This window comes from Glandiceps talaboti, chromosome 7 (genome assembly GCF_964340395.1).
Source record: "Glandiceps talaboti chromosome 7, keGlaTala1.1, whole genome shotgun sequence".
In the NCBI taxonomy this organism is placed as follows: Eukaryota; Metazoa; Hemichordata; class Enteropneusta; family Spengelidae; genus Glandiceps; species Glandiceps talaboti.
In genome coordinates, this window is record NC_135555.1 from 3121539 (window position 1) to 3134861 (window position 13323).

The 13323-nt window shown below is 33.6% G+C and overlaps 1 protein-coding gene across 2 annotated transcripts in view; it reads left to right on the top strand.

Annotated features, from left to right (window-relative positions):
• The first annotated feature begins 901 nt into the window (after positions 1–901).
• LOC144438192 (protein spire homolog 1-like) overlaps positions 902–13323 on the top strand; it is a 47543-nt gene continuing 35121 nt past the window's right edge. For both annotated transcript variants that reach the window (XM_078127235.1, XM_078127236.1), the window contains exons 1-3: positions 902–1276; positions 1367–1401; positions 5890–6246. In XM_078127235.1, the coding sequence (XP_077983361.1) occupies positions 1024–1276; positions 1367–1401; positions 5890–6246 (645 nt within the window). In that variant the 5' untranslated portion in view covers positions 902–1023. The remainder of the gene's footprint in view (positions 1277–1366; positions 1402–5889; positions 6247–13323) is intronic.

Below are 13323 nucleotides of genomic sequence, written 5' to 3' on the forward strand. Positions count from 1 at the left end.
ATCTGAGAACTGGAAGGTTGTTAGAACTTGACAAATATTGTTGGAAAATGTTAAACAAGTTGAGATTGTATGGAATCTTTGTTGTGTTTTAGTATTGCAAAAAACAAATTAAATAAATAAACAAAAAATGGAGATTGTCTATTATTTTAACACTTTCCTAGTCAACATATAACTGCTGAATAATAATCAATGTTGGTACATAAGCAAATTAAGCTAGTAGTTTTGTGGGACAGGGAGATTAGAGCTTAAATCACACTGAAATAAAATTTTAATATTGTGATGTATGGTAGATGTTTCATTACATGTAAAAGTATCTTTGTAAATTGTAGTCTGTTATTCCATTGGGAATTTATTTTCACGATTTTTATCTGCTGTGTCTGATATTTTGCTCAAAAACAGTTATTCTTATCAAAAATTGTATCACCAGGTATCTGCAATTGTATTTAAAATGAAATTCGAAATTTATTTAAGAGGTTTTCCACTTGTGTTGATTGTAATTTATTTGTGATTTTCCTAATTTTTACATATAATTTTTACTAACAGAATATTTGGTATTTAAAAAAAATATGTTGTCGTGTTTGAAATTGCAATACGGGTGGTATTTTCGTCGATTTCGAGCAAGAGCGCTGCCAACTGTTACAAGTTTGAGCATAGTTTCCCCTCTGGCTATCATTGATGATTCAGACAAATGACGCATGGTAACGCGAGTCCGCCCTCTGTAGTTTATTCACGGGCCTTCACCTCGTTGACCTTGAAATAAAAACGTTAAACGACTGCTTCATTCATTCGAGATTGAATTACTATAACGTTAGCATCTCAAGCATTTCTTCGTGGTGCTACGTCTGATTGGAAATTACACGTCATTTTATCGGTGGATTAATGCCTCGAGCGTTCACAGCATTTTCTTCTCGGTTCTCGTCTCAGGACTAGGAGCTCTGCGAATTATTTATCCAATGATGTAATAGTTATTTCCATAACAAAACACAGGAGAGATTGCGAGATAGCGCATTTCACTTTTGAAAAATGGCGGAGGGGCCGCCGGTAAAAGTCGACATGGAAAACCGACAGTCCGTCTCGCTGTTAGAAATTCTTGAAGCCTTTAGTGCTCCTTTGAATGAAGAACAAACCTGGTCCTTGTGTTACCAGTCTTCGAAATTTCTACAGTCGTCTTTTAAAACGAGTAACGATAACTTTTCGGCTGTGACAGGTCCGGAGTGTTTGTTACTTCATAAAGACGGAAGCTGCTCAGTCGACACATTGAAAGGTTTTATAACAGGTAAGCCAGCGATTTCTTATTGTCAGTTGTAAATCCTACCCGAAATGCGAACTGTCAAGTTAACACATGTTTTTTTTTTTTTTTTTTCAGTCGCTGGCGACGAGGAAAATACGACAGAAGGACAGGTAAGATCTTGTACACATTTAAAACACCCACGTTGAAAACGTACGTCCAGGTGCTACGTAAATTGCCTACCTTCACATCTGAGAAGGAAAAAAAGTATTACCGGGTACGAAGTTTTGTAATGTAATTTGTACCCAAATATTTGCCATCATCAACACTTGAAATATTAAAAATTAAAGTCTCTCTACATGTTAAATATAAGCGGCCAATTTGCGAGAAAGAAAATCCGATGCAAATTGTCACTTGTGTGTTTTTTACCTGGCCAGGTTTGTTTTGATTGTTCAGAATAGAAAGTGTTGCTACCTTACACTTCAACTCTCGGACCATTAATCCATTGCCGTCTTTAGTTTGAAAACGCTGTTAAAGTCAAAATCTATCGACCCTTTAAAACAAATTTGTAATATTCATGAAGTAATTTGTGGTTTTTTAACTCCTCCGAAGACATTACAAGTAATAAGGCTGTTTTGTTTTTCTTTATTTATTCTCTTTTATTAAGCATGATTACACTTGCGTTCATCCCTTCATCATTGGTTTCACAGCTGGTTTGATATAAAATGTGACTTTTCTAAATAATATATATATATCATTTCGTGAGGCTCGCTCATTAAATCTGTGAAGGAAACAAGTTGAGATGTGTGAAAGCATGCATGTCGAAGACAACAAAGAAATCATCTCTGCCTTTTCCAAACAAAGCTCCTTTCTGTTTTATTTGCATATGAATTGAGGGTGGAATTTGTTGTAGTGATGAATCTTGCTGGGGTTGAGGTCACAGAAGGAGTAGCATAAATTGGGGTTTATTCTGTTTACTCTGTAATTATATTTCAACCTTTACATTTGTCATCAATATATCGGTACATTGCATTTTGGTATAACAAGGTAGTTTATATGCTGTTGAATATCATCACTGTGTGTCAGATTAGTAAGTTAAAATATACAGTAATAATGGGTGGAGGGATGCTACTTACAATGGGCAACACCTTTAATAGGGGAACATTTAGATGTAGATTGTGCGGTCTAATGAATCAAACATCATTGAGCCAAGCTAAACTAACAACAAAGACATAAAGAACTGATAAGCAAAATAAAACGAAATGGCTAGCTGTCTAGAAATTTCACAATTCAGACCGACATACGAATCAAAATGATTGTCGACTTTCATTATAAGGGTGAAATGTCTTTAATGTTTGTGATTAAAAGAACATTTTACAATCTGGTATTTCCTTTCAAGGCAGCATAATGCACAGGCAGACAACTGTGGCATTTTCTATTTACCAATACACTTGACAGGCACAATTGTCTGATGGGTAAGTCTGAGGGTGTGACACAGGTAACCATTGTTAACCTGTCTTGGCAAATTTATTATACAGGTGTGTGCTGGCCTTCAAATCTTTTAAGACAAACTGTCATGACAAATGTCCTTAAGGTCACTATTGTTGTCAATGAAACCTTTTAAAAGTCTTGAATGTGAACAGTACCAGAGAATCATTCCCACACAATTAGTGTGACGTACATAATCACTGACATACAAGTTAACTACCGTACAATTCCTTAGCTTCATCTTTTATAAACATTGCCTAGTTTAATACTTTTAGACATCCCTTCTAAGGTGATGCTTCAAAACTTCTATTCCAACTTCCATATTCAAATGAGAAGGGAAAAAGTATTAGTGGGTACAAAGTTTTGCATTGTACCCCTACATATGCCATTATCAACACTTGAAATATTAAAAATTAAAATCAAGCTACATACATGTAAATACAAACTATATTTTTTGAAAAGTGCCAATTTGTGAAAAAATCAAATGTAAATTTATATGTGGTCTTTACCTACTTTGGCCTGACTTATAGCTTTATCACTTGGCTAGGTGCTTTTCTGAATGGTCGTAAGTCAACAATTTGATCAAGGAAAGAGATCAAAAACAAACAAACAAGAATTGTCTTGCTAAAGTGTTCCTATACAGTGAGACTAACAAAATGTAGCTAACTCTTTACTAAGAAATGTATATACTTCTTTCTTTTCTTTTTAATTCCCAGTAGGGTAGGGAGAATGGCTGTTGACAATGTTATGAAAATAATTAGTTATCAGGAGATATCTATTTTATTTGTATTGATTCAAATTATTTTAAATACTCTGTATTCTTCCGATTGAAGTACTTAAAAGGTTCATGTGAAAGTGTTCAAAGTAAGATCTTGAGTCTGTGTTCTGAATTTAAAAAAAAGAGAATAGTAATTATATGCCCATGTATATATAAAGTTACTGGATATAAATAAATTAATGCTTGATTCTACATACTGTGACAGTTCTGTCCTGACTAGTCTGGATGTGAGTGGAGGTGTAAATGGTAACGGTACTGTATAGGAACTAGATTATGTCCTGACTGATGGAGACATAGTCTTATAAATTTCCAGACAATTATACAAACATTTATCCAATTCTGATTGGGGAATAATAAATAACAGGAAATTGTCTGTCCCCAAAGTACCTCTACTTCCAAATTATGCAATAAGTAAATAACCTAGGATTTTAAGTACACTTCAAAGCCAATATTGTTTGGGATTCTCCTTTGCACCTGCACATAAATTATCTGATAAACCAATTTGACTGTTTGCTTTTCTTCCTATGACATACCAATACATGTATATATATATATTAGTTAAATATAACACTGTACAATATTCAATATTGTCACCTTTAGGCTTGAATCGTGTATAAAAATATGCATTGAAAAAAAATTGATGATAGATTTTTATACAGATATTCAGTCTGACTTTATTATTTCTTTTGCATGTAAGATATTGGTATGTAAAATTCATGTATTAAAAACATGACATACATGTATTTCACACAAAAAATAGGGAAAAAATAACAAAATTTCATCACTGTAAAGTAAATTGGAGACAAATAATCCGATTATGAAATTAGTTACATATGCTATCAAATCAATACTAACAAAATTTGTGTAAATTTGAACTATAGAAATAACATTGGTTTTCAAAACAAATATACAAGCAGACTATGTCTGACAAATTTTCTAAGTATATAATTTTGACCGAATGGAATATAAACTATTGGAATAGAACAATTATTTTGTGCTGTATAAAATTATTGAAACTTTAAATGTATCCTTCTGTTGATCATGGAATTTGTTAGATTTATAAGAAATTCAGCCAATGTGAATTTATTATTATTATTATTTTATTTCTTGTAAGAAAACGTGCTACACATGCGTCTCTGCGCGTTGTACAGACTGAAGTTTAAAAAATTGCAGTAAAGTAAAGAAAATAACAGCACACAAAAAGGGACAAGTGTAAAACTGGCCGATTAAAATAATTCACAATGTATAAAAACCGACAAGTTAAAATCAATCACTTAAAACGTTGTCTAAAAAGATATGTCTTTAAACTACGTTTAAAAATGTCAACAGTCATTACATTTCTCATTTCAAATGGAAGTGAATTCCACAGAGAGGGTGAGCACACTGAAAAAGCCCTCTGGCCATAAGATCTATTGAAATTGCCACGTGGTTGGACTAAGAGTAGCTTTTCAGCGGAACGAAGATTTCAGAATTAATCTGTAGAGAGTTGTCACACATATAAAGACAACTCTTCGTAAGTTTTTATTGTCTGCATTCTAAAGTCCAAATGTAGAAAAATGACATTCTAATCTAACCTGTACAATGATTACAATAAAGACTCTGTTTTAAATTGACACAGAGGCATTAATATTTGACAGTATTTTAATTTTATGATGATGTCAAACTCACTGCTGGGTGCCCCTCATAAATAACTGTCTACAGTGTGTAACAAACAAGTGTTATGTGGGCACCAATCCTATCACCTAATGACAGTGTGTATGCTTACTAATAGTCCCAACAGATGTACATTATCACCAACATTGTACAGCTGACTAAGAAATCAACACTCTGACATAGAACAGATCACATTTTGAATAGGTCATGACTTGTTGTTAAAGCAAATGTAATCATTGTGATTGGCTTATATTTATCATGTGACAACAAAATTACTCAGGACATATCAATGATAAAAAATTCATTATTTCAAATCACTATAAATTAATAATCGATCAATCAATCAAACAATCAATTTTATACCAACTGTCACAATTGTGTAGATAAATAATTGTAAAAGTTGAATTTTTCAAGACAAAAATTGTTGATTGCTTGAAAGACCTTATTATTCCCTTGTTTGTTGATCATTAATTTTTTCTCTTAGAGGCTGCTTGGTTAGAATGTTTGAAACAGAACAGCAATTAGGGGAAGCACGTTTATAGGGGAAAAATATCTGGTAGTGAGTGAAATAACTAATGAGTTTTTACAGGCAATTTGAGATTTTGTGTTTGTAGGCAGTGAATTAGTTTGGCTTGATAGTAAAATTACTTGGCTCTAGAATAAAGAGAAACAACTAAAACCATAAAACATGAGTATGTTGTTTTTAACTTTTTATATTTTGTGTTATTTTATGTTTGTATAGACAGTGAATCAATTTGGCTTGATAGTTTACTCAGCTCTAGACTATGGAATTAAGGGAGACCAGGAGAGAGAACTCAGTGTTGATTTGGAACAACTTTTAGGACGTATGATAGGAGACCAAGAAGAGGAGAATAATAACTGTGATGCTGATGCCACGGATGATGAAGGAATCGAAGATACTCAAGATTTTGATGAGACAGAGGACAATGATAATAATAGTAGTGACAAAAATGGTTTACAAATTAATAGGACGTTAGATGGAAGTCATACTAATGGATCGGTTTCTAGTTGTACTGAAGAGGAAGTGTATAAAGACGATGGCATAAGTCCGTTTAAATCATTTACACAAATACTGCAGGTAAGTGACTCACAATGGCGTTGATTGCTGGTATTTGGGTGTACAAATGTAGTTGTCTATATTGTGGAGATAGCTATGTACAAAATATGCCATGTCAGACTCAGCTGTTATTTGAGCAGTACACTGGTGGCTACATGAATACCATTGTAATCTAGAAAGTGTCATTTGAGATGTCTAAATAGGTATGTATTAAAAGTCAATAGTAATCTAGTAAAGAAATATGCCCATGATTGCAAAGGTTTTTCTAGCTTCTGTTTATATAACTATCACTAACAGTGCAGTAGCCCAGCGACTGACAATGTCATAGCCCAGAGATTCGGCTATTCTTCTTGACAATTCATATATCCCAGATACTTTGCTAGCTCCCTTGACAATATCGGATCAGTATGTCGAGGTAGATATAAGCCAAGTCTCTCAAATGTTCACTACAACAGTAAGTCAGTTGAGGTTGTCATAATTATCTCAGAAAAGGTCATTATGCAGTGTGTCAATGTAAGATGTAGGTTGAAATATATATAAAGATTGTGGATGGGGAAATAATGAATTCAACCCCCCCCCCCCCCCCCCCCCCCCATTCATATGAATTCTAGGCTATACCTTCTCCAAAGATTATACTTTTCAACAGTGTCGAAAGTGTCATTTCTACACCAAATGTTTGCTTGAATAGATACGTCTTATGCTGCAGCTTGTGAAAATATCCAAACCTACAGTTTGTCTTACGTCCAATCCAGTACATGTAAAGTTAAAAACAACAACTTGTTGGCATATTTGATAAAAATGTACCAGAACAGCTGTATGGCTATACCGGTACATCATGCCTACTCTGAATGACTAGAAATCTGACAACCACTTTAAGTCACACGGTTTCACATGAATTTACAAGATATGATTGATATGTCTGTAACAATGTAATTATAAGTCGAGTCAAATGGCTGTCATTGTCTAAAGTTTTCCAATTTTTACAACCGAGTGATTTCCTTAATGGACCAAAGTATATTTGAAATGGTACAGATGATTCCTAAACCAAATTGATTACTTTTACTTTAAATGTACCGGAGATCAAAATCAAATGACAATATATATAAAAAAGTCCCTGGTGTGGATGTCTGGAATCAAACAAATAATTTCTTTTCACTTAAAATACACCATAAATCAAAATTTTGTGAAAGCTAGATTTATGCGATATACCTTGATGAAAATAAATGTTTTGTCCCTCGGGTCAAACTTATGACAGTGTGTCCGTCTCTTGTAGTAATAGTTTGAATAATCGTATATTTATTTACATGCAAATATTAGCACTCAGGTCCTTGACTAATGACAAGTGATATAATTGTAGACATAATTGCAGACATAAATTGAGATATTTTATGTGTTTGTAGTTCTGGTAGAGTATAAGAAGTCTTGAAAGCGTAACCAATTTGTGTAAATAACTCCGATGTCAAAAAATGATAGATGATTATAAGACAGGCTATGCACATATAATTTACAACCTACTCACAACAGTGCTTCAATTTTTGTATGGCAATAGTTCAGTAGAAGAGTAAAACAAAGTGTAAATGTTAAATTTTACCTGACAACCCATTATGTTTCTTAACATATCAATCATTGTCATAACAATCTACTGTGATTACCATAATTAATTAATTAAATAATATATGGTATGTCAGAGACAGAGGTACAAACCATAGAATCTGAAGTCTTAATGAATGAGGCATCTCTAAGGTATAGAGAAGTGTCTGAGATTAAATTGTTGACAACAAGTCTCATAAAAATAGAAGGACAATGAAGAATTGTAGTCTGACAAATTTCTTCTTGATGCTAAATCAAGTCATGGAAAGAAGTTTATTCGTGAAGACATTAATTAAACATGGTATTAATCAAAATCAAGAAATTATGAATATTGCTAGATCTAGAGTCAAATTTCAAATTGGTCATTTGGAGAATTGATATGAAACTTTACTGTAGTTGCATCTGTGTATCATAGTGGCTTGACAATAGTAAAGGGCATTTTCAGCAAGATAGCCATTGAAGTCTATCATAGTGGCTTGACAATAGTGAAGGGTATTTTCAGCCAGATAGCCATTGAAGTCTATCATAGTGGCTTGACAATAGTAAAGGGCATTTTCAGCAAGATAGCCATTGAAGTCTATCATAGTGGCTTGACAATAGTGAAGGGTATTTTCAGCCAGATAGCCAAGTCTATCATAGTGGCTTGACAATAGTCAAGGGCATTTTCAGTGAGATAGCCAAGTCTCATGTAGGTATCCCTATCAGGAATATATCAAGAACATACATTATATACCTAATACAGGATGTATGGATAATTTGTATACATTTCTGCAATTTGGGGATGATTAGAAACATTGGATGTATCACATTGTCTGTTGATGGTTGATACAGAAGCTTTGATAAATGAATCAAGAAGACGACACAATTCAACTGAATTTATTGAATGTATTATAGATATGCCTTGCATTCTGTAGCCTAGATGCTACACATGGTATAGAATCAAAGAGATATCTTGAGATTTGATGCCACTTATAGCATACATTCTGCACTATGTTTAAAAAAATAATGATTGGGTCTTTCAACATGGCAGTGAGCTGAGAATTAAAGTCTGGCCCTGAAAAAAGTGGAGATAAGAATGGAATTATATTTGAAAATAGAAACATGTCTTTTAATTCAGATTTAGAAAGATGACTAATTTGACAGGAATTTCTAATGACTCAAATGTTGGAAATAATGTTGGAAAGATAATGGCAGCTGTTTGATAACTACATAATTCTAAATCACTGAGATAAGGGAAGAAGGATAGCTAGGTTATGGTTACATTGTATGTATAGTGACTTGTGTATTCCATCAATTTGACTGCCTTGGATTTCCTAAAAACACGACAGATAAATCTCTGAAATAAATCCATCACTTTTCTAAGCTTGCAATGAGCCAGATATCTTTCCTGCAGACTAAAGGAACACCTCAATTTACTGAATATGAGTAAGGTTTTTGGCTAGATTCAGATAAATGCAAGTAGGCCAATTTGGATAATTTGTAAGTTAAATCTTGCTAAACACCACGGTATCCATCATTCACACACAACTGATTTATCGTAGATGTATTACAGTAAAACTTCTACAGTGCCTCAGGGTGTGTGAGGCATGTAATAATTGAAATTACCAGCTTGTGTGAGGAGGCATGGAAAAAATTGAAAATTATCGGGTTGTGTTAGGCGTGTGAACAATTAAATTACGTTGGTATAATTAGGGTGTAGAAAATGAATTTAAGTTGGAATTCACTGAGGAAGTAGTCCCTATCTCATCATTAAAGGAATACTACTAGTTTGAATAACTGTATTAGATAGAGGTTGAAATGAAAGGAAGATTGGCAGTCATTTCCTGTGAATCCCCATGAGAGTTTATTTACCATTCAGAGATTTAAAATCTTTCAATATCAAAAACATATGCCATATATTTAATTTTGTAATTTTTGAAATAAGTTATACAGGTGTAGAACTTGTGAGGTCATTGACTTGTTGTTGTCATCACTGTCCTGTTTCTGTGTTGTCAGAAACATATGTTATCCGTTGTTTGGCAAACAGTGTTTTTCTACAGGTACGAATTATGTAATCAAGCAAGGTTAGAGGTAGCAATGTCTTTCAATCTACATTTGTGCAATCACCATGGATTGCCACAGAAGTGAATAGGATTTACAATGGCATCAACAAAAGAAAGCATTTTGTTTTGTACACTGTAGATAGTACTGATGAGGCCTGGTCTTAGCTAGCTCAGTGGATGGTGGGTGTTACTACTATACTAGATGAGAAGTAACAACTTTTAAAGAATAAATATATTTATCTGAAAATTTCTAAATTTAAAAATCAATTTTACTTTTAAAAAAAGCTCTACTTGTAAGGGGCATCAAGTCATTGAGACTGTGACAGTGCATGTTGAAGTACAAACAGAGGTGTCTACTTCTCAGCAAGGTATCAGGTCTCGCTGAGAAAACATTTCTGCAGCCTTAGACATTATTATTAGGACTGTAGATATGTTCACCTAGTTGAATTGTTCATTACAAGTGACCAGATCAAAATAACTGGATGTCAAATTCTGTACTTGAATCCATAAGCTTAATGCATGATTCTGTTTACACATAAATGATGATGAATTTTGTGCAATGCATTTTCTCTCTGATATAACTTTATAAGGCATACATGTGTAAAGAATATCTGATGTTAAAAAGTTTATAATGCTTGGGATTTTTAATAGTTATATTATAATTAGGAGAAAAGGAGTACAAATTAGGAGGAAGATCTTAAAATTTCCCCCAAAATTTGATTTGTATAAAGTTTTTCTCTGTACTATTGGATCATAGAAACAATTAAAGTGGTGGGAACCAATCAAATTTTGAGTTTTGAATTTTGAATATTGAATTTTGAAGAACTGTGTCGACCATCGTAGGGATGTGACATCATTCAAACTACTTTAAATACATTTACTGCAGCCTTTTTACTCATCATGCATTCTTTGCAGACCTCAGCTTGCAGCTTACCATGGGATTTAAGATGGATATTTTTATAACCTTGGATCATAGACCAAGAGATTTACACTTTTATATATCTGTACCACTTTCATACATTAACCTATAGTTTAATAGAATTGTTCGATCTAAACTTCATCTAATCTAGTTTCCTTTACCACAAAATAGTTGCTTGAAATGGAGTTTAATTATATATACCATATCATATGTGCAGCTGATGAATTTTAATGAAAAGATTTCAAAATTATATAATTTTAAATCTTCATAGTCACATCACTCAGTATACATTTATGTATTTATCCAAATCTTGAGATTATCAAAATAAATAATATGCTATGCCATCACAAGTTAAAGACAAAATCATGGCCCCTTAGACTGTCAGTGGTCACTTGTGTTTTTTCATTGTATTTAGTAATACACAACAGTACCATAGACTTCATAATAGACACAAGATAAGTATAGCCTCACAACAATTTTGTAAGGTTTTATAATATAGCATGACATAGGCATAATTTTGATGGCTTACAGTGACTCACTCAGCACCACTCTCTATTTATGACTTACTACCAAAATAACCTCAAACAGCACTGACAGTCTACCCGTTCTTTGACGGATAGATAAACGACTACGTAATACAGAGGTAAGGTTATGAAAATATCTGTAAAGTCCACAATGCAGTGGCAATACATGGAGCAGACACTAAACGTAGTCACTGCCACTCAATAACCGTTCTGTGGTGCTGACAATAACACCTTGTACCATCCATTGATAGTCACATAGTGTACACAGTGTGCAGTGAAACTAAAAGAGAGTTTTATCACCAACACAACAATGGGATTGTTAAAAGTTCTGACAGTAGTTCAGTATAACATATGAACTTTTAACACTTTTGTATGAAGTTGAGAAGGGTTTGCTGAAGTGTCAACTGTCAGACCTACTGCACATATGTTTGGTTTGTGGATGGATTCATTGACTGAAACATTCCTTTCTAATCAGAGAGTATAGGAAGTCTTTAATGCCAGTCAGCCATGGTGCCAGCTGAGATAAATACTTAAAAGAGTAGTTGTTTTTGCTAAGTCATCCATAGTATTAATTGTATTTTCATTGACGCCAATACTTTTAGCAGTGAGTATATGCATTCAAGTTTGTTTGTGATCTCCACAAGCTTTTGCAGTAATTAGGTTTAGTTGGGTTGGGTCACACTGAGAAACTTCTGTTCTTTAAAAACAATGAAGCATGTAACATTGAAATCACAGGAGTGGTAACCCTCCACCCCATTTTCTTTTCAACAAATGGATTTGTTATCGTGAATTAAGTCCTGTCACTCAAAATGCAAACAACCCTATCTATCTAAACTTTCCTGAAAGGTCAACAGGTTGGAGATCTAAAGTTTAAAACCTAGTACATTTTGAAAAGATAAGTTCAGCTTTTAGCTCTTCAGCCTGTTGTCCTTTCATGAAAATTTAGCAGATGCATGTATGGTAGTATTAAAGAATCAGCAAGACCTGTTTTAGTTCCAAAAACTATATATCAGTATGATAATACCTGTTTTCAAGCAAATTTGTCATATCTGCCCCTTTGTAGTAGGTCATGTGATTAGGTAGTAGGTCATGTGATTAGGAAATGGAAAGTACAGTGATGATAACTATGTAAACAGAAACAGAGGACAAGTGCTCATTGACCGTGAAACTGAATTGGATAATGACATTCATAGTATTTGTACCGTAATTGTTGCATTCTTATTCATTATATGTGTAAGGTTATGTGAACTCATGTTACTCATTACTTGTAAGGTATTACAAATGTACATGTAGATGTTTGTTGACAAATACACATTGGGCAAGTGTGTTAAGAAACACTGATGAAAAGACCTAACAAACAAACAAACAAGATGAAGAAGGCAGTTGATTGGACGATTTCTATTCCCAATGGTCAGTATAAGTTCAAATAGATGTATCATCACATACATGTACAATGTCTGCGTTGCTTTGAGGGATTTTCACTTTGAATGATAATAATCTATAAGTTCTAGTCTCCCCACAAAGTGTACATTCTGTGTAGTTGGACTGATCTTCATTTATTCAACAAACTGATAATAAAACCATGTCAGCTGAGTGTGATCAGAATGTCAGTGATGAACAATTAAAAATGGTTTTGAAGGTGCTGACAAAATCTTCATCCTGTATGAATTAAATGGTGTATTTGACTCCCATATACTCACTTTCCATATACCAGGGGTGAAGAAATCCACTAGTCCTGGGTCCAGGACTAACAATTTTTTGGGTGGACCACACAAATTTTACCTTGTCTGGTCTATTGGACCAATACCTTACTGTTTAATAACTATGTTAAAAAGTCGTCTGAATATACAGATTCATAGGCAAGAAATAATGTTTCACATTAGCAGGACCTGGGACCACTAATTCTTTCAGCAGGACCACTGGATTTTTTAAGGCACTGGTCCGGGAACCACCAGTTCACAAAATGATTTGTTCATCCCTGCATATACTGAGTATTCACTTGTTGCCGTGTGACAGTTAGATT